Source organism: Hippoglossus hippoglossus, chromosome 22 (genome assembly GCF_009819705.1).
Source record: "Hippoglossus hippoglossus isolate fHipHip1 chromosome 22, fHipHip1.pri, whole genome shotgun sequence".
Lineage (NCBI taxonomy): Eukaryota > Metazoa > Chordata > Actinopteri > Pleuronectiformes > Pleuronectidae > Hippoglossus > Hippoglossus hippoglossus.
In genome coordinates, this window is record NC_047172.1 from 6220946 (window position 1) to 6243360 (window position 22415).

At 45.0% G+C, this 22415-nt stretch overlaps 1 protein-coding gene across 20 annotated transcripts in view; it reads right to left on the reverse strand.

The window, feature by feature from the left end:
- Positions 1-1797: 1797 nt before the first annotated feature.
- tnika (TRAF2 and NCK interacting kinase a) overlaps positions 1798-22415 on the reverse strand; it is a 57715-nt gene continuing 37097 nt past the window's right edge. Inside the window, exons 13-37 of one of the 20 annotated variants that reach the window (XM_034577126.1) lie at positions 21707-21823; positions 19904-19990; positions 18227-18427; positions 17405-17956; positions 13991-14155; positions 13222-13494; positions 12445-12551; positions 11665-11780; positions 10874-10971; positions 10638-10661; positions 10249-10257; positions 9675-9743; positions 8661-8767; positions 8341-8443; positions 7937-8086; positions 7683-7782; positions 7399-7569; positions 7136-7279; positions 6314-6448; positions 5913-6013; positions 5673-5822; positions 5163-5180; positions 3272-3431; positions 2452-2591; positions 1798-2073 (exon numbers count right to left, since the gene is read on the reverse strand). In XM_034577126.1, the coding sequence (XP_034433017.1) occupies positions 1990-2073; positions 2452-2591; positions 3272-3431; positions 5163-5180; positions 5673-5822; positions 5913-6013; positions 6314-6448; positions 7136-7279; positions 7399-7569; positions 7683-7782; positions 7937-8086; positions 8341-8443; positions 8661-8767; positions 9675-9743; positions 10249-10257; positions 10638-10661; positions 10874-10971; positions 11665-11780; positions 12445-12551; positions 13222-13494; positions 13991-14155; positions 17405-17956; positions 18227-18427; positions 19904-19990; positions 21707-21823 (3381 nt within the window). In that variant the 3' untranslated portion in view covers positions 1798-1989. The remainder of the gene's footprint in view (positions 2074-2451; positions 2592-3271; positions 3432-5162; positions 5181-5672; positions 5823-5912; positions 6014-6313; positions 6449-7135; positions 7280-7398; positions 7570-7682; positions 7783-7936; positions 8087-8340; positions 8444-8660; positions 8768-9674; positions 9744-10248; positions 10258-10637; positions 10662-10873; positions 10972-11664; positions 11781-12444; positions 12552-13221; positions 13495-13990; positions 14156-17404; positions 17957-18226; positions 18428-19903; positions 19991-21706; positions 21824-22415) is intronic. The other 19 variants (XM_034577132.1, XM_034577129.1, XM_034577127.1 and 16 more) reach the window with 19 other exon arrangements.

A 22415-nucleotide genomic window follows, 5' to 3' on the forward strand; every position in this document is an offset into this window, starting at 1 on the left:
ACAGGCCAACATGCTGCCACACCTCCAGAATATCCACCAGGGGAGAAAAGACTCATCTGCATTTCATTGCTCTCCGACGATGAGGACGAGCAGGAACTCCTCCACCCTCGATAGTGTTGCAAGTTTAATACAATATGTATTAATGACTGAGCTGTGCTAAATATCTAGAGAGAAATGGCAAGGTTCGCTCCTTTCAAAGAATAAATCAGGTGTAAAAAGTTGTTAAAGTCACATCTCCATCAGAAGAGACAAATTACATCACGTGTTAAAGTTTAAAAACTGTGTAAAGTAACCGCATAGGCAATTAAATCGTTATCCATGATGAGTGGTAATCTCTTGGCCTCATTTTAGTTTTGCTTACATCATGCTAGGCACTGTGCAAACAGTAAGGAGCCGAAGGTCCGAAGAGCCAATCAGGGAGGAGCATGACACCACAGCTTTTGACGACGAGTGCTTTTCCACGTGCGCACAAATGTTCAGGATCGCGGCTCGTACCCCGCTCAGGTCGTATATTCATGTGCATCATCGTCTCGACCACAGCGACACGGCTGCAGGCGCGAGAAGCTCATTAACATCAACGTGTTAAAGGAAACAGAAACGTACGGCAAAACAAAACACAAATCATCCACTAATATTGCCTATTTTCTTAAAATGCATGGTGTTCGCACACACCAACTCATACTAAGAAGAAAATACCTTAAAATCTGCCTGTAAACACACTCAGCGGTGCTTTGATCGCATTAAGGTAGAAGTTCACGCACAGAGACAGAATTACTTGACCTTTTTTTCGTAGACATCAAAGTCAAACGTCCAACTTTGATCCGAACGCGAGTCATTGTGACATAGAGTTAAAGACACACACACACGCATTCACACACATATCAACACACGCTCCTGACCTCCGAGACACACGTGCTGTACATCGAGCTTCAACGACCGACTGACTCCAAACTGTTACACAGAGAAAGAGGAGGAACGCGAAAAAAAATAAACACAACGAGAAGGACGACTCCCTCGTTGAATATTACAGTATATCTGATGCAGCACCTTCAGAGTATAAAGAGTGTGATGATGAAGAGGGTGTGACACACAACGGACCAGTGGTTTCATTTTTAAAGGGACACAAAACATCATCTTTGCATACTATTGCGACCTGCCCGTGACGGCGAGGTCTCCCCGCATCTCTATCAGCGAGATGCGATCGAACGCCAAGTCACAACTCAGTTTACCCGGACAGATGGCGAGAGGAGGAGGAGGAGGAGTGACAGAGGAGAGAGAAAATCAATCAGGCTGTCTGCCTTTCGCCGACGACATCCAGAGTAGATTTGTCATCCCTCCCAGCCGCCCTCCCTGCACTGTCATATCAGAGTATTTATTTAAATTCATATTAAACCTCACTCATCTGCCCGTCCTCCGTCCCCGGAGGCTCAGTTCTCACACGGCAGACAGGAAGTGAGGGAGAAATTGACGTGTCAAAGGGCTGGAAAAAAGTGATGACTCGATCTAACAGGAAGGAGCAGAAGAGGGAAAGGTGGAGGACGAGCGACAGAGGGAGACGGGTTTAAAGTGTTTTCTACAGTCGCTGAATGCACTCGTCCTCTTGCGGAGAAGAGACGGACAAAAGAGGGGGGAGAGTCACAGACAGACGGACACAGCAAGAGGGGAACAGAGAGAATATTTGGAAAGTCAGTGGCACCAGTTTGCCAGTCAGCTGAGGAAAGATGGCTTCTGTACGACCCCGACAATATCTAGGGTGACACGTCTCTTCATTTAGAACAATGTCTTTGTTGGTTTTTCTCTACGATAGCTGTTGTTTTTTTCTTTTCTTCCGTTAGCTAAACCTTTTTCAGTCTCTCCAGTGTTAAAAGAGTTCACTCGTGGCCACGCGGGCGGTCGGGTTCGTTTTGCGAGACGTGCCGTGGGGCCGGGGGTTGGGTCGTCGGGCTGGCCAATGGGAGAGCGAGGCAGAGCGGAATGTGGGAGGAGCCATCACCAGTTCATCATGGAGCTTCTGTTGAGGGTCATGAAGAAGACTTGGCTGCTGCCTCCCGAACGCACCGATGCAAAGAACACCTGGGGACGAAGAGGATATTACAAAACATAATTATCTGATGTTATTTCCTGGAATAATATTAATCACAACAAGCAATTAATAATACACTCTATGTGATTTCCTTTTATTTTATTACTTTTAATAAAGGGTATTTCTTTCATACATGTAAGTGTGGTATTGGCAGCTTTTGTTCTTCATATATTTTTAAGTGTTTTTCATTTTGTTTAAATGCATTTTTCTGTGTGAACATGTGACCACATTTAGATCCGCTTGTATTTTACCAAACTGTGCACGATATCACAGAAGCAGTGATGAAATCGACTTAACTAGAGGGCGCAAGTCAAAACCAGAGCAGCTCACGTATGTCCCAGTTTTCCTCATTGTCCTCGATGTCTTACCTTGTCATTCCGCTCACAGAGGAACTTGAGTCTCTGGGCTCTCTTGTGCATAAAGACTCCATCCAGGTGACCCGTCTCCACGGAGCGGATCTCTATGGCTTTCTCCCCCCAGCCCATGATCTGATTAGAATGGATATAGGCTGGAGAGGAGGAGACACAAGGCGTCAGTGACAAAATAATTCAAACCAAAATTATTACTTTTTTGCTAATGGTTAATAACTTTGTCCTTGTCTGTTCGTTTGCTTGTTTTTCAGCATGATTACTTGGCAACAACTGGAATTTGGGAATAATAAAGGGAATAATTAGTTGATCTTGTTGGAAAGAAATTAGATATAAGTTTTACAATCATGCAATGTTGTATTTCACAATGAGGTAATTGTCATTGCTTTTTCAAAAATCAAATCTTCATGCAAAAACAGCCCGATCTATCCACACGAACATCGGGAAGCACCAGGGATAGTATAGAGGTAATTGTAGAAGTGTAATACCCCTGGCAGCCACACGAGGACGATAAAGTACAAGTGGTTATTTACTGTTGATCCAGTGCTCATCCACATCTCATGCAAACCGTCTCTTCCTGGGTTTCCTTCACGTTTCCTTCTATATTTACTAATGTTTATGTAGACCCATGTTTTCCTTCCCCGAACTTTTACCCTCACTCCCCCTGCAAAGCAGCTCTGGAGGCGTTTCCTTCTGAGCCTCAGTTCTTAAGATACCTCAAAACACTTTGCATACACACAGACGCTGGAATCAGTACAGGCCTATCATTGCACTCATTTAAACCCCCCACACAGTTAATTACACAGGGGGGGGGACGTACCAACAGAGGTAGGCATCTCTCCCCACTGAAGCACCACGTCCTTGGTGATGCGACCGTAGGTGTTGACGTACACGCCCTCGTCCTCGTAACACAGCAGCATCTCCATTCCATCCGTTTTGGGCAGCACCACGATGGCGTGGGGCGTCACCTGGCTCTGGATCTAGTACAGATACACACATGCCCAGATGTTACTAGGAATTTATTAAATCTGTTAAACATTAACACCCTCTGCATCCGTGTGATAGTTCAACATGTTTCAACACGGCAAAGGAATTTAATTTTCGCGTTAATCCTCTAAAGAGCGACGCTGTGCAGTTTGCCAAATATCAGGAGCATTAGTGCAACGAAAAGTCCAAACTTTGGATTCGTAAAATAAGCAAAAAGACAAATGATGGCACTTTTTCTACGACAATAATGAACAGAGGAGGAGGGAAGGATAACACAATATAGACAGTGATGGATTCTGTGCAGTTTATCTCAAAGTGTAGCCCTGACACAAACCTGAATCTCTGTGCCAGCAGAGCAACGTTAGGAATGGAGCACGACAAGGATCATATAAGTACAACAGATGAGTGACACGGTTGTGAAAAAAAAGTCATCTTTGGCCACAAGAAGCTTTGAAATGGCATTTACGTACTTCTTCGTCTGACCACATTAAAGGAGACATATTCTGCTCATATTCAGTTTCATAATTTTGATTCGTGTTATTACTTGGAAAACTTTACAGGCTCTAATGTTCAGAAAACACATCATTGTCCTCAGCTCCTCTTTTCAGCCTCTGTCTGAAACACTTGGTTTTAGTCCCCGTCTCTTTAAGTCCAGTCTGCTCTGATTGGCGCTCTGTTGTGATGGCGGCCTCGGCGCAGGCTGTAGCTGCGTCTTCATTTGACGGGGCTGCATCCTTCAGAGGACGTGGCGGGACAGAAATAAGTCTGTCCGTTCTACAGGGGAATTTCTGTGATTGGCGTCCCCCCCTTCCTGCTTCCCGCTGCAGTTGGACATGATGACGAAGTTTTAATGCCCCTTTGTGTTTTAACACGTGTACCATTAGCTGTTCGATTTAGCTGAAGCCAGATACTTAAGCACTGGACGTCTCGTCGCTTGCCGATGCCATTAACTCTTTGAAAAGTGCAAGGAATCCTGGGATATCTCGGGCTGGGAGGGATCCGCCTGCTGGAGCCTCTGTTTCTCGAGGATGGAAGGACGCATTTGACTGGAGCCTTCAAAATGGTCTTAACGTGCCACTGTGACACAATCGGTCTTAAGATGCAGCCTCTGAAGGATGCGGCCCCTTAAGTGATACACAGCTTTTGACTGACTTTGTTAGGGGGGGGGGGGGTGCCGGACGAGCTGCCAGCCTTACATTATGCAAATGTGAGGAATCATGATGTGACAGATCAGAATGATGCACAAGTATCGACACGACTACTGACGAGGTGTTTCACGAGCTTCAGTCTTTTCTGCAGGGGAGAGAAGCTGTCTTGTTTTTATCTTTTTAGAACTTGTACATGCACAAAAAACTTAAAACACATTAGAGGAAAGAAAAACTGAAAAGGCACAATATGTCTCCTTTAATAAAGTAGCTGACTGGACACATTATATTAAATATGACAAGGTAACGTAACTTATACTGTGTTTTGATTGGTTGCTGAGATTCAGAAGAAGGTTTAAATACATAAATATCACTGAAACCTCTCCTGGCAGCAAACCCATCTTTTGTCTGTGGTTAAGATGAATTCTTTTCACACCAACCGATTTTTAGCGAGGTTATCCATTAGTGTCTACACTAATGAACTGTACTGGACACGGACACAGTGCTTCTCTGCATCTTCTACGATGTTTTACTAAGGATCTAGTGATCTAGTCTACGAGGTGGAGGGCAGGACGTCACCTTCGTTCGTTTGGCACACTGGAGGAGAGAAGTCACGAAAGGAGAGAGAGAGGAAGCATGGATGAAAGGTCGAAGCAGGAAGTCCATCACCTCAGAGGTCATGAAAAATGTCAATACAAGCTCCATGGTGTGTCCACACGGACGGCTGGCACATGTGCGTGTCCTCGTCTTTGCATTAGGTGGTTTAGATTTACTGAAATTTGGCCATAAAATCATCAGGACTTTGGCATTTGAACTAATTGGAGTAAAAGCATGCGATTAGTGACGCCACCATGGAAAAAAATCACTAATCTGCACGCATGAACCAAAAACTGATTCATTCAGCACGCAAACCGAGGTACTGATGGTCCATCTCACCTCCATGAGTCACGACCACAATATTAACTAAATTCAAGCTGACACGGGGGGGGAAATGTTAAAAAACTGAATATGTTGATTTCAGGAAACACGTTTATTGAAGATTTACAGACGCACACGTAGAAACGTACGAACACGCAGCTCCGCACTTACATGTGAGGGGATGTAGATGTCGTACGGGTTGCCCGAGTCCACGTCGATGACATGGAAGCCCACGCTGGAGCCATAGATGACCTTTAACCTCTGGCCTTCCTCCACCGTCAGGTCAACAAGCTGGGGACGGTGCTGCAGCTCGGTGAATGACTGAGAAACAAGAGGTGTATCCGTTACCTGAGGTTGGAGGCGGATGAAGGAGTTTAGGAGCTGGTGAGAAGCAAGTGATCACTTTCATACCTTGAAGGCCATGAACTTGTGGTAGGGTTTGGGAGCCCAGGCGTAGATTTCCACTGAGTTCTTCAGAGCGATCACCAGGAACTTTATCCTCTCATATTTTACTGCAAATATAAAAGACATGTATACATGCTGAGTTCACTAGGATTCATTTTAATGTTTGTTTCAATGGAGAAAAGGGTCATGAACATCTAATTTTATTTATTAAAGGTGATAACCTGATGCTTTAAAAACAGTTTGTGGGATAATATTTTACCTATATAATACGTTTTTGTGTGTTTATGTCACAGACACAACTGCAGAACATTACTCACTTACAAGAATCAGTCTGCCAACACACACGCACACGCACGCACGCACGCACGCACACACGCACACACGCACAGAGATACACAAATACGTACCAACTTTATAATGCACACAGCCCTCCAGCTCGCCGACTGTAATCCAACCCTGCTTCTTTTCTACCTCAGGGTCGTTGTGTAATATTCGGTTCCTCAGCCAGGACAAGTAGTAGACACGCAACTTATTCTTTTTCCCTGAGAGAGGAGGGACGGGAGGAGAACGAGAGAGACGAGATCAAATTCACTGGAATGAAGTGACAAAAAACAAAAGTAAAGTACATAAGAAACCTATTCAGCCGTAAACAGCACACACAAAGGCAGATTACCGAGGAATTCGATTTTTACGATTTACGTGGTAAACAGGAGGTTCAAAAAAGAAAAACAATGTGAGGGTAGTGCTTCTTCCCCTTCTGCCTATCTTTAAGTATATGTATGTTTTACATTGTTGGGGTTAAATAGAATAAATCTATTAAAGCTAGAAATGCCGCACTGCAGTTGTATGCCTCCCCCAACCAGTGCAGTTCCATTCTGCATCAATCTTTGTTTCCAGATTCATATTAGGCCACTGTGACCTTTGACCACTGAGATCTTTCAGTTAATCGTTATGTCCAAGTGACAACAGGTCAAAATTTGAAGAAATTCCCGAAAAGGCAGACTTGAGATATCCCGTCCAAAAGGCCCAAAACATGTTTTGACCACTCAAATCTAATCAGTTCATCGGTGAGTCTAAATGAATATTTGCGCCAAATTTGAGGAAATTCCCTCAAGGCTTTCTTGAGATCCCATGTTCACAAGGCACAGTGACCTTGACCTTTGACCATCCGTGCATCTAAGGGAAGAAACTTGAGGGCGTCTGTGTGTGTAAGTGTGTGTCCGACCTACCAGATATGGTGACCAGCACGTTGAGCCCTTCCAACACATCCATCTGCAGGAAGCGCCGTCTGGTGATGAGGTTATAGACTTTGCCCTGCCCGCTGCGGTCAAGCAGCATCAGACCATTCTCTGTCCCCACCAGCAGGTTCACACCTACACACACACAGTACATAGTAGAGTTAGAGGCACACACACACACACACACACACACACACAAACAGAGGTGGTGATATTGTTCTGTGGTGGGGAGGAGAGAAGATGCAGCCTCTCACCCCAGAGCGCAGCACACAGGATCTCAGAGTTGAAGCGCTTCTTGTATTTGCGGATCTCAGGCGTGTCGCTGTGCGGCCTGATATTTGTGGGGTTGACGTTGACCACGGAGATCTTTCTGGCTTCGTTTAGTCGAGCCTGCTCCTGCCTCATCAGCTCGTTTTCAAACATGGCTGCGGCACCACAGGAGAAGGAGAAAGAGGGGAGAAGCGATGAAGAAATGTGTGATATTATAAAACAGATGCTAATGAACTACGTGACCAAAGCTTCCGTCGGTTTTCTGTACCTGTCGCTGAGTTCTCATCGTCATTGTCGCTTGGGGATGTTTGATAGACACGAGGATCGACGAATGGGGTAAAAGAGGCTTTGGACCCGCCCACACCAAACTGTAAATAAAAACATTTTGATAATAGTCAACATTAGACATTTTCCTTTCAAATGTTGTATTTAATTTGAATTGGTAGATATTTTTGAACATGGGTTTCATTCATTGGTCTGCAGCCAGGAAAGGGTGTGAATGTGTGTGTGTTGCTGTTTCACCTCGGCCATGTCGCTCAGCTCCTGCAGGGCGGAGGTGGGCGTGGCTGACGGAGAGTTGCTCTGCTGGACAAGGTCAGGCAGGTTACCATGGTTACTGTGATTCCCAAACCCGTTGCTCTCAGTGTGGCCGCCTCGTCTCCTCTCCTCGGCCTGAGAGAGAGAGAGAACAGAGTGGGGGGGGATAAAAGATGAAACCAGGAAGTATTCTATCAAAATATATTACATTTAGATTATGTATATATTTGTTTATTAGATATATTTGTACAGGAAAGTGAGGACGTGAGTAGAAATTAAGACATTTTGTTTGATTCATTCAAGTCCATGTGGCTTTTGTATGTGTGTGTGACTGTGTGTGTGTGTGTGTGTGTGTGTGTGTGTGTGTGTGTGTGTGCACATATCATCACCTCTCTCATCACTAGAGTGCCGTCCTTGGAGCTATTATAGGCATCTCCCAGAGAGTCCTCTGTCAGCCCTCCATACGACTCACCACTACTCTGCACCGGTGGCCTGCAGGACACACACACGCACACACACACACACACACGCACACACACACACACACACACACACACACACACACACACACACACAAAACCACACACGCAGAAAATAGACAAAGATCAGATCATTTGCAAAAGCAATTATGTTATAAACTGTACTGACAAGCTAGTGGCATGGTGGCATATTCCAAAACACATAGATATCATAGAGAAAAACGACTCACATGATGCGGGGGATGTCGCTAACAGCCACTGTCCCATCATGCCCCACTGTCTGCCCGTCGTCATCGCTGCTGTCTGAATCATCACTCGAAGACGAGTAGTCCGTCACCTTCATCAGAGGAACAGGTAGAAAGGAACGTGTGATGAAGAGAACAGCTCAGAAACGCTCTGGGAAACCGCTCTGTGATAAGACCGTATTTATCAGGGTTGGAGTTAAATGAAATCCCAGACTCATTTGGACACATTTTCAAAAATCTCCACGCTTTGACAGTGGAATCATTCAGATTAAAGGCACCCGGCAGAGTTTGTGACCACTAGTAGTGATATGGAGCTAATTCTCACCAGTGGGTTCCTTTTGCATCGTAGACACACACGGCCGCACACACAAAATGCGATTTATATATTTATGCAGCGGATTTCAAGATATTATCAATCTACAGTTGGATGTCCAAATGCATATTATGTAGCACCAGTACTGCAAACCAGCAAACAGGTAGAAAAATACTGGGATTCCCCTTTAAGATTTACCATCATTATGCAAAAGTTCAAAAGGCACTTCTTTAGATACGGCTGGTCAGAGATCTGTAAAGCTAAAATAAACCAAGAGTAGAGTAGTTTATAATAGTGGGTTGTTTTTTAAACATTACAGATTTTGGCTGCCCAATGCAAATCAGTCAAAATGAGCTTTTCCCAGACATCTCCGTTTATGTTTGCTGATGATGAAATCTTTTATTTTACAGATGAAGAACATTGATTTAAAAAAAGTGTGCTCTTATTTTTACATTTCAAGTAAAAATAAATGTTTAATTTCTTAATCACAGTTCAAAAAATGTATTCTCTTTTTTTTTCACTGTATATATGGATATTTACAATAAAGATTATGGTTAAATAGTAAAATATCAGGCCTCAGTTACATTTCTTCGTCGTAGGAGTTTGATGACGATATTTCAGGGAATAATTTGATAGAGATATATTACGTTGTAGTTTCTGAAATTAAAAACATCCTCAATCAGTACCTTGACTGGAGGTCTGCTGCCCTCCTCCACCCTCAGCTCTCTGAGCTCCTTTGCCAATGCACTCAGGTCCTATAAAGACAGAAGAGGAGAGGAGACACGAGAGTCGTTCAATTCTGCATCATCAGAAACCAAGAGGCCGATTGACATTCAATAGCGGGGGGGGAAGCAGAGGAGGGCAAAGAGTTGGACACAGCATCAGCATCATGACAAAAAGGACAACTGATCCGTCGTCACACAAAAACATCCCGGCCTGTAAAAATAGCTTTTCCTGGAACAAGAGTGCTTATCTGAGACCACTTTATTTTTCGGGGGCTTAGCGACACTAAATATTTGGTGAAATGCGGAGTGATCACAGACGAGCACTTTTATTCCCTCGCCACATCACAAGCAAGTATTACAGGTCGTAAGAAGCTCTACTGGAGTGCGGCGTCATTCCGCACCCCCTCCACCCAGCATTCCCATTCCAACTAACTCCCTCCCCATTCAACCCGGCCCAATGGATCAGACCAAATCATGCAGACGGGGGGGTGGGGTGGGGTGGGGTGGGGGGGGCCGTCATACACGGTGGGCTTACCAGCTCCTCCTGACCAGTAACCGTGACAACAGAAAAACAGGAGAAGAGATTTAGAAAGTGTTCAGGTGCTTGGCAGGACAGGTTACACACACACACACACGCACGCACGCACGCACGCACGCACGCACGCACGCCACATGCATGGATATACCCGCATAAGCACGCGTCCACATACACTCTCACTCAGGTATGTGTGTAGAAGCACACATGCACCGCTGCCGCCAATTACACCCCCTGACTTTTTCCAAGTTGAAAGGAAACAAACTCAGTCATTGTTCTGTGAAAGCATCTCCGCCATGCCAGGGTAAAAAAGAGGGTCTCTGAAGATGGAGGCCAAAAGGGGAAGAACCGGGATTAAAAAGAAAAAGGGGGACTCAAGTGTCACTAACCTCATCTATGGCTTTCTTATAGCTCTGAAGAACGAGAGGAGAAAGAGAGAGAGAGATGCAGAGGAGGAGAGAAAGCAAGACAGAACCAGATGAATAGCAGGAAAAAGGGGAAGAGAGACCTGTAGAAGATTCCCGGAGAGGAGATTGCTTTGATTTGACTGTGTGTGTGTGTGTGTGTGTGTGTGTGTGTGTGTGTGTGTCTGTGACTGTGTGTGTGTGTCTGCTGTGTGACTCACTGCAGGTCTGCTGGGTCTGGCTGATTCGCGGCCCTCCTCCTGTTTGGACTTCGCCTCCTGATTGGCTCCTGGAGGGGATCCTTCCTGCTTGGTTTGACCTGACAACAAGACAGCAATTATACATTTGACCTAGAAAACAAGCGTCGTCATAATCAGCAAATGTGAGCGGTGATTTAAAAAGATTAGTTTAAAAAGGGTTCAAGCGTTTATCTGTCTGAAAGGTTTCAGTCTAAATGTGTCCTATATTATTATTTCATTAAAAAAAAAAAAAAATGTTGAAATCACACTGCAAATTTAGGCGATTTTGTGTTTTTACCATGTTCTATCTTTCTCATCTTTTACATTTCGGGCATATTTATGGCCAACGCTTTTGCAAACACGCAACAAACATCCTACCCCACCTCTACCTGTCTTTATACCACGTGTTTGTCAGAGGCAGATCCATGCATATCTTAGAAATCTCTCTGGCCTGGTGTTTGACACACCGCTCCACGCCTCCCTCTATCTCCCTCCCTCATTTCCTCTCCCCTGTCTCTCTGGAGGTGGAGAGCAACAGGGCATATCAGACAGGTTGATCAGAGCAGAACTGCGACTGACAAAGTCCCGCTGATAGCCTCTGAAACACACCGACGCCGTGTCAGAGAACGTGGGCGTTTGTGTGTTTCTCGTACACACACTGGTTTTCTTTTTAAGTTGATCGCAAGCAAGGGTGAAGGTGAATTTGCCAGTTTGGGTGTGTGCATGTGTGTGTTTTTGTGGGTTTCAGAGTTCATGAGAGTGCGTGTTTGCACCTCTCCTCTCGGCTGAGCCTCCCTGAGATGAAGGGGAGGAGGAAGACGACGAGTTGGAGGAGGTTCTTTGCAGCATGGCGTCCAGAGAGAGCTCAGAGCGCCGCAGGTCTGGGTTACTGCAACAGGAAGAAAATATCAGTTTCACTCATTTCTCAGTTCTTCTACAATTATATACCTATTTATATAAAACATACAGATATATACATTGTAGAAATGCAAGATTTACCTCCTCTGTTATCTTTTCATTGCTGCTTTTTTGTCTTTTTTATACAAAAATGATGACATTTTGTGGAGTAGATCCAAATAAATGTGCAGATGCATGAATTTCTTTTCATTTTCTTTACTTTCTCCAAACGCCTTTCTAGTCCTGAATGCTTTTCGATAAACTGTAGTATATATAGTGTATTAATATCTATAATAAAGTTTCAGGGGATTTATTAAAGAAAGAAAATACAAAAGGTGAATAAACTACAACTTTTATGGTGTAAAAAAAAAAAAACAGCATTAAAGCAGTTTGACAGATTTACTGCAAACAGTTGCTTCTTTATCACCAGTTTTAGAATGAGATCAGTGTTTTCCCTTTTTTATTTAAATATTAAACATTTTATAGCAGTCTTTGCAAATCTAGCACTTTTTAAAATTGCATTATATAGCGTTTTGAGATATACAAGACATTTGCAAGGGATTTATTAAGAAAAAGCGTTGTCTTAATGGATGATTGATGCTATAAATGTGTCTTCAGATGTTTAGTTTAGACTTCAGAGGTGTGCGTGTCTTCACCTGGCCCGTATGAGCTGAGAACCTGTGCGAGGGCCCAGACCCACTCCTCCGTTCGGGGAGTTCTTCCTGACCAGGGCTGGGGAGATGGAAGTGGTTCTCTGGGGGACCTGAACACACACAAACACACACAGACACACACAGACAAAAGTTTAATCCCCTCGTAATGAGTTCAGACCTCGGATCAATGACGTTTTCCAAATGTGATATCATAACGTTCACTGGCTTGTGAGTGATACACCTGCCCCGGTGGAGAATGCCAACAATGTCTAATCAGAATTAAAATCACGGGGTGGAAAATGAAGCATTTCACCATCGTGTTTGTGTTTCCGAGTCGACAGCTTTAATCCCGGCAGCATTTTTCAAATTCTGCACAAGCTGATTAAATCCCTGCAAAGCCGACTCCTCTCGCTGTAATTTCAACATCCCTTCATTTACCTCGCGGGACTGGAGAGGATAACATTGTGTGCAGAATTACACATCACAGCCTCAGTTGATTTCAAAACCCGAACAAATGAGGTAAAACTACACGTAATCGAATCAGCACTGGAATGTGATTAGCTTGACGTGCGCGACGAGGCTTGTTTATGTATTAACGATTTCATATTTTCGCCAGCAAGATGTTTTTTAAAGACATAAAAATGTTAATCTTACTTTTGATTTGATCGATTGTAATTGATTTTAAAATATTTGTTGTTTTCTTTGATGTATTTGTAACGGCTAGTTTGACTGAATAAAATAAACAATGTATTTGCTTTTTTCTGACTTTGACTCTCTGACCTTTGGCGGCATGTCCTCCTCTCTCAGCCACGCAGTCCTGTCCCGCTCTCGATCCCGGTCTCTGTCTCGTTCCCGATCGCGTTCGTCCCTGCCGGCGATGCGCAGCTGTGGTCCCGGGGTGTCGGAGGTGGGGTCCGAGTTCTGCCGGGGCATCTCGGGCCTGGGGGACCCCACGCTGACGCCCTCGCTCAGAACCGAACCCGTCTGTTCCTGCAGAGACTGAGAGCCGGACATGGAGCTGGAGTGGGTCTTCACTGGAACCAGGTGAGCCATCTGAGGGATGGAGAGGGAGAGAGAAGATGGTCACGTGAAGGGAGGGAGTCAGGTAGATCGAGCATGGCACAGATAGAGATACGGAGGATTAAAGGAGAGGAAGTGGGATGGAGCCGTGTTCAGTGGTGTTGAGAGGTTTAGAGAAAGGAAATGAGGAAAATGTTGAGGCAGGAGTGATGGAGGAGAACAGCAGAGGTGGAGAGAGAGCCAGTCAGTTTGGGAGAAGAAGGTAAAGATGGCGACAGAAACCGAAAAGAGGAAAGAAGGCATAGAGAACAGAGCAGAGGAAGGAAGTTGGAGTTTCAGGAGATTCATGAAAAAGGTGTGAATGGAGATTTGTCAGGACAAAGAGAGAAAGAGACTGACTAATATGAAGGCAAGAACTTTTATAATTATAAGGCACAAGGAGCAAGGAAGTTTGTTTATTATTTGTTTGGAAACACTGGTCCGCGGGAAACACACCCACCGTTTCACATGTGCACACTCACACACACACCTGTGGTTCGACGGAGCGGTGGATGGGTGGGGTGCGGGCGGGCTGCATGCCCCCGCTGCTGAAGGACTCGGAGCGGGGAGGGAGGGAGGGGTCGGAGATGCGGTTGGACACTTTGTGCTGCAGTGCTGGCGAGCTCTGTCGGTTCAGCTTAGATCGCTCCTCCACCTGGGACAGGTCACATACTACGGTCACTCACAGCCCGGCACTCAGCACTTCACCAATCACCACGCTCGATCTACTGCGGGGTATCAACCCAGCCCCCTACCCCCATGCATCCCTACGAGCCACCAGACCGCCTCAACGTCCCCCAAGCTCTGTGGGACAACAACCACAATGTGACACGTAACGGATCTGGACTGAATGTTGATGATTTATTGTATTTTCAATCATGTGTGCACTTGATTTTGGGCGTTTAAATGGTAGATTAAGGAGAATCCGCCATGCAAGTTAGTGCACGGCCTTCAGTAGAGTTTGTGGCTCAAGATTGAACCTGCACTGAGAAATTCAATGGAAATCATGGTATTGTTGTAATGTGTATTTAAAGTTTCTCTTTGAGTTATTACACAACCTCAGACTTCTGCAAAATAACACCCTGATTAAAGACTAATTTATAACTGGGAAGTCGAGGGTGCCAGCGTGTTTTGGCTGTAGATGTTCCTCTTTTTCTACCACCATCTGTCTTTTGATTGTTTTCTGTCCCCATCTGTTTACGCACTAATGTGTGTCTCCGTGTCCCACATACAGCTGAGGACTAAAGACGTCTGATGGCTGTGGGGAAAGGTCAAGACCGATCTCTAATCTCCTACAGCAGACACCACACTCAGACTACAATCATGGATTTGAGCGGGTGCAAGGGCGGACATACGAAAAACCATTGATTGTTTGTGCACTGAAGCGTTTGAGTTGACTGTTTCCACCAAGTTTTGGGAGAGAGCGTATGTGTGTCAAACCCAACACAGACTGAATCTCTGTGTGTGAGGAAGGCAAAAAGCTCCTCTTGCCAGGGTAATCAGATTATCAGATTATCTGCTGTGCAGCAAGAGGGGGCTCCCAGGAATGCTCCCAGCTGCCCGAATCACACTTTTCACTATAAACAATCTACTCAACGGCCTGTGGAGGCTTGAGTCATGGCTCAGCCGGGCACAGTGTCAATAGCCCCCCAGGTAAACACGCGTGTGCAGCGAGAACTATCCCCCTTTTCGGAAGCTTTCTGTAATTCCACATGAGCTCATAATCCAGAGGAATTACTCAAGATTATGACTTGGGTCAGAACAAGTATGATATACTGTGTCATTCCTCAAATCTGTGTTAGTTACCCACTGGGGAGTCAACTACATTTAGGGCAACTATAACATCTATAGTTGCAGAAAAAATACTTTTGGGGAACTTTATTTCTTCATTTTGGAAGAACAACGCACGGAGAACCGTTGGGAAACAAACAATCGGTGATTCAGGAGATCGAAGAGTTTGATCTGTGGAGGCAGTGTGTGATCAAAGTTAGCATTAACATCAGCTGACCTACAAGAGAAAGAAAGATTACTATTAGAGGATCCCTTCACAGGAGAAAAACCTTTTGGGTAGTGCTGCCTAAATCTTTGAAGTCTTTGTCACAAGCCTACCACCCAAAAGCTCTTTCTGCTGTGGCAGAGATACTAAGAGAGGGAACAACAGAGCATGGGAGGAAGTTAATTACGACCGCGGCTGCATCTACGCAAAGAAAGGACAGAGAAAAGAGATGGAGGACAACGGCTTCCTCGTTTGTTAGAAGGATCCCATCACCACTTGGCCAGCACCCATCACCAAGCCTGGATTTGAATCGAGTGGTTGACTAACCTACAAGGAAGTTGGTGTCCCTGATGAAGCAGGGCTTGCCATGGGGCATTGTGGGATATGGGGCGATGAGGGTCACAATGGGGCCGGCAGGGTGTGGGCTTAATACAGGGCGGAGGTTGACAAATTGGGGGGGATATTGGATGATCCCCTGCACCTCTTCTCTGGATTTCCTTCCCAGTAGATTATTTCTCTGTATGTGTGTGGAACGCATACTTCACAAAACCGATATCAGCTTCACTCTTGGCTTGTGTGTGTTGTTAACGGCCTGAGGAATTTGGTGCAATTTGGACGCACAATAACTTTAATAAAATGTGAATAAACAGGCAAACAGAGCCCTGCAGTCAATGGAGGCGGGTGCTGCAATGCCTTGTGCTGAATAAATTGTATTTTGAAAAGCTGTGAATTGGGGTTTTAAGTATTCTGTCGATAAGTTAACAGACCACTGATGTAGCCGACATGCAATTTATGAAAAAGTAAAAAAGTAGATAATTCAAACGTATGTATAAGCCACTCGCATGACCAGTAATAAGGCAAATTCTATTTACTATAAAAAAATCGGTGCAAAAAACCGCATCCAATTTACCGTAGGTCCCTTTTACAGTTTCAGAAAGAAAGCTGCAACGACCAGCATCAAATACATTCAATGTAAAAAGTATTTTCAAAAGTAATGTCAAGCTTGATAGAGATAAATGTGGTTATATTTCTTTACAGAGCTTTAATGTACAAAGTGTGTATGTTTGTGAATTGTATGCACTGTATGTGTACTTCTGCTTATGAGGACTTCACCCCGAGTGACGGATGAATCCCAGTGTTAGGATTCCTCGTGCAGTTGCGTTGGGGGGGGGGTTAAGCCTTTGAGAATGAATCGATCTACTAATTTCTAGTCCGTCTGTCTGTGTGTGGGACGTCACAGCATTAGTTGTTTCAATCACAACTACAGAAGTACAAACATTTTGGTGTGTGTGTGTGGTTGTTCTTATATATATGTATGTATATATATATATATATGTGCTTTCAAGAAGGGTCTATAATCCAAAGGAAAGGCTATACAGAGAGATGGAGGGAAAAAAGGTTCTAATACATTTGGGGCTGTAGGAGGGGGAGGTGTGTGGAAAGAGGTGAGGATGAAAGCCAAACAGAGGAGGTGAGGTTTGTTGGGCTGACTGATATCTGCTCAGTGGAGCATCTATGAATTTGATGCCCCTTAGACGGCTTCAGTGAGAAGATGTCTGCTGAGGGAGAAGCCAGGTCAGACATAGAGGAGCTACTACTCATCGTTCCTCCTCTGCCTGAGGGAGGGGAAAGGCCGTAATCAGGGACGAGAAGGAGATTGCCCAGGTAGGAGTCAGGGGAGAAGGGGATCCTTGGTTTGGTGAGGGCCGGGCGGAGAGTGCCTTCAGGACAGGACGCAGAGAGGAATTCATCAGAGGAAAAAACTGGGGAATTGCACTCTGAGGGAATACTGAGGTTGTTGATGCTGTTGAGGCTGAGAGTTGGCCTCATCCCTCCAAACTGTTCTTCCCAGGGTTCTATATCTACGTCTAGTCTATGGCAGGGTGAGTGCGAACGGGCACGACTAACCGGTCTGACAGGAATGATGGAAACAGGTTTTGATCCAGACTGGAATTTCTGCATCTGTCCTGGGGCCAGAGGATGAAGGTGAACAGCCTTAAAGTGCTGGTCTGGAGACAATTGCCCCTGGATGCCTACCCTACTGGGTGCAGGTGTAGAGATAGACCTGTCTCTAGGATTGTGCACTGGATGAGACTGGTTCAGTGGCCCTGGACTAGAATGCAGTTTATTGCTCCTCATAGGGCCGTTAATGTGTCCTTGGTCAGCAGCATGGTTCTGGTTCCTCCCTGGACTGCAGCTCCTCTTATCGACTTTCTGAGCCCTCAGCTCTCTGACCTGCTGACTTATCTCCTGCTTCAGCGCCGGATCTAAGGGTTCTGAGTTGTCTACTGATATACGGATATGGGGAACGGGTGGGGAGAGGTGGGACTGGGTTCGCTTAGGGGCTTGGGATCTGGGTTGGACTTGAGAGCCAGGTGGGGAAACTGGTTGGTTGAATGACTGGTGATGTCGTAGTTGCGACTGGGGTGGGTTACCATGAGCAATCTGCTGCTTCGGGACCTAGAAGTCAGAGTCAGAGGAAGGTAAGTGACATAACAAACACTCAGAGTAGACATCACAGTATCAAAGCAGCAGCATTAATTCTCAGGTATGTGCAGACTCTTACAGGACCACGGCTTCTCGTGAGACCTGTCGAATAAGATATTAACAACACAAAAAGGCCGCTGGTATGTGAAGGTGCAAAAGGAGTCCAACACATTGAAAGAGGTAAGTCACGTTTTCAGATCCACATGCATGTTTTTTTGTATTTCATGCATGGTGGGGACTTACCTCTTTAGCCCAGGCAGGCTTGTCTGCAGGATTGATGACATCTTTGTAGTGGTAGAGCGGTTTCTTCTCTGCTTGCCTTCCCTCCTGCTGCTGCTGCTGCTGCTGCTGCTGCAGAGACACCAAGTAGGCTCGCTCCTGATGGAGCTGCCTCTGGAGCCGCTCCGCCTGCCGCTGCTCCTCTATCTGCTTACGCTTGTACTCCTGGATGGAGGATGGGAGAGGAAGAAAGATTACAAGGTTGAGGAAGAGATGATACGAGAGAAACACAGAGGGAGTCACAGGTCAACGCAGACACAGAGAAGTTATTGTTACACAATATTCAACCCCATTAATGATCAGCAGTGTGAAAATTAGTAGTTGCAAATAATCCTCAGTATTTACTCAAATTTGGATAACTTAACTTGGATTTTACCAGTTAAGTATACAATTAAGCTGCAAATTCCCAGTAGGACACTTGATGAACTTGTGTTATCTTTCAAGTATTTGCAAATACTATATCTCCCTTTCACAGACCATGCAAGACAGATACACACACATATGGGTAACTGGGGTATGAAACATGAAAACACACACTTTTCACAATTATAGTCACAATTTTAAGCCTGATACCAAACATAAGGTTTAAGGGGGGGGGGGGTAAAACATTATGGCCATGTCAGATAGTGCTGATGGAATTCCTGTGTGTGTGTAAAGTGATTGTAAACGAGTCGCATTCGTCACCGTGGCGATAAATTGACTTTTAATCTGAGTGGATTAAGTTGAGATCTCAATCAGTAAGAGAGGAACAACAGAAAACCTGGATGTATTTTACAAAACGTTTTTTGGAGGATGGATTTTACGCATCTCAGCCATGCACAGGAGAGAAAGCTGCAGATACGTGCTGTTACATTACGTAAGACACCGACATTTTGTATTGTTTGTAAAATGTCAAATTGGTGCCGATCGGGTCGGTGTCTCCCGGCCGGGTCCGGCTCCAGCGTTTCTCTGTTCTGCACGGGTGCAGGTCCCAGATTTCAAAAGATAGATTGGTAAAAGTCGCGTAGAACATTCCTGGTACATTTTTCGTATTCGAGCACGTTTTGGGATACGTGAAGAACTTTAGTTTGGGGGGGGGGGGATGTTACTAGGGAGGTTGGCTGAATGAAGCCACAGCACATCCCTGGGTTTTGGTGTTTGGAATCAATCCTGTGGCCTGAGCAGTTTTGTTTGGGTTGGATCTCAAAAGGAGCAGCGGACAAATACTGCAAGACCTACTTTGGTATTTCTTGCACAAATAAAGCACTAAACTGTTGCCCTCTGGACCCCCTATGCCCCGGACCAGACAAGGCCATGAGAGAAATATCCTCTCTGGAAAACATCAATGTCCTATTTCTGCAATTTGTCTTGGCCAACATAATTTGGCGCTGACAAAAGTGTTTTTCTTCACCCTCTGGGGAATCTTTTGAGATCCAGCCAACTTACAGTTCGGTACATGCAATCAGAGATCTGAATGAAGTCAAGCATCGCAACTTCATGCTTTTTCCTCAAAATCTGTCGCGATCGCGCCGAGTGACTCAGACTGTGACTTCCCTCACAGTCAGTTCCTCAACTGCCAATCGGGCGCATGCAGTGGGGATATGGGGGGTCACACAGCACAGATGGGGGGGGGCGGTAGTGACGTGGGAGGACTATGGTTACCATGAGTAACGCCTGTTCCTGCAGTAGCTGCTGCTGGAGAATCTCTAACTGCCTCTGCTCCTCTTCCAGCTGTCTACGGATATACTCCTGAGCAGCAAGGCAGCACGAGGACAGAGAAATAGTAAAAAAAAAAGTTTTTCAGGAAATCTGAACATCAGAACAGAGAGAGAAAGAGAAATGGAGAAGAGAATCTCCAGAGGTGGCTGCGAATGGAGGAGAGAAGATGAGACTCAGAAGCCACGATGAAGCTGCAATGCACAACAGAGGCAACAGGACAAAGAGACGGTGGAAGAAGAGAGGTTGGAGGATGTATTTCTAAAACACTAGTAAAGCGTGGGAGGAGAGCATCAGAGATAAAGACCGAGCAGGAAAGACATAAAAAACACACACACACCAGAGCGGCAGTAAGTTCAATGAGAGGACACGAGAGAGAATTGTCTGAAGAGAGCGAAGCAAAGATAAACAACAGAACAATCAGACTACAGTTCATACAGCCGCCGAACCAAAAGTAGAACACGGATCCTAGAAATAGCACGAGTTGGAGAAACAAACAGGACCCACAGATGTTTAAATCTCCACATCTGTAACACTTTCTGGTCGGCACATATTATAATGGAAAACCTAATAGGATCATTATAATCATTTTACTTTCTAACAAGGATTCCGAGCTAAAACTGAAAGAGGAGTCCGTCTCTTTCTGTAAATAACTGCGCATGAAGTCTCGTAATCCAATAATGTCGACCGATGATTTATCTCTTCATCGCGAGGGTAGTAATCCAAGGAGCTAATCTGGAGAGACGTGTGTGGATTCCATATAATTTAGAGAATTACTTAGATGTGTTATTTCACAACAGCTCAAAAACGCAACTATTTTGGCTTATAATTTTCTAAGAGATCATAAAATATCGCAGCTGTCAGCGGACATAACCACTAGCACTCTCATGGAGTGCAGCCATTTTTCTGGCCTTATTGTGAACAGTTCCCTCAGCAGCCGTGGCCTAGAGCAGCATAACTAAGGGAAGCCTGATCAAGAGGTTTTAAGCGGTTACACAAGCTAGACTAGTTCATATAGTAGATAAGATTACTGAGAATTTCTCTTCCTCAGGGAACATGAACTATTGCAAACATTAGCTGCACAACACTTGCAATTACAACTATTTAAAAAATAATCAGCTCTTAAAAGGTCCAGTGTGTAAGGGAAGGGGGAGGTGAGGGGGACTCAGCTGCAACATGCAACTTCACCACTAGATGTCACTGAATGCTACACACTGAACCTTTAAGATATTCATAAATTTCCTCTTCTGGATCATAAGTTCTTAAATTCAGGGCGAAACGATAGACACAGACTTTTTCTACATTTAAATTCTAACATTTCGTTTGCAGTCAGACTAAAATGAGGCTAAAAAAAACTGCCTTAATCAGATAGAAATGTTTACATGTTTTGTGTGCAAGAACCCAGCAGCTGAAAAACAGAAAGTGACATAACAACTAACGGGGATGGGGGCCTGGGCTTTGTGCTGCACAACTGTATCATATCTGATTGAAAATGTTCAAGTTCTATGTGTCTGAAGCAGAAAAAAAAAAAGGTTAGAAAGGTTAGAAAAATATGTCCCTGAGGTAATTTAAGGAGACAAGTGCTCAAGTGACTCAGGAGGATAAAAGAAGAGACAGAGAACAACAAGAGTTGAAGGGCGAATGAGGGATTTTGGAGTCAACATCATCACGTTGCACATTTCGGTGACATCAATCTGGATATTCACATGCAGGTTGTTTTTTTTGGAAACCCTTAACAACTGTACCAACCTGTTCTCTCTCCGCGTGCCTCCTCTCCTCCTCTCTGCGGAGCTGCTCCATTTCCTCGTAGCGCCTCCTCTGTTCCCGCTCGTGCTGTTTCCTCAGCTCGCGTTCTCGCTGCTGCTGCTGTCGGGAGAACCAGAAGCACAAGAGGATTCAGGATCGCGGCGAACTATGAACTGTCCATTTTCAACACAAGTTAAGAAATCGCGCCTCAGCAGAATCAAACGTTAGAACTTTGATGTGCACATTTGTTTTTGTATTAATAATAGAGGGAATTGTAAAGGATTGTTTGCACAAGTCCAAATACACAAACACGTGTCGGCTCAGACACACACACACACTTAAAGCCACACAGACTTGGCCCTGAGTGGAGAGGTCATGTTGGTTGAGTCGAGTCATGGTGCTTAGCCGTGCGTTGGGAGGCAAACCCTGGTGGGAACCCAGAGCGAGTGCACTGATTATGGGCTGAGGATTTCCTTCTGTAAGCCTGCTCTCTGGAACTAAGAGAGGGACGCTGGGGAAAGGGCTGTGTGTATGTGTGTGTATGTGTGTGTGTGTGTGTGTGTGTGTGTGTGTGTGTGTCTCTGTGTGTGTGTGTGTGTGTGTGTGTGTGTGTGCCGCTTGATCTCTCTCCCCTCTCTCAGCTTCTACCAAATGGTGAATGTAGAGTTTTCTAAGTTTGAACAGCCAGAACCAGGACAAATGATGTTTTGAA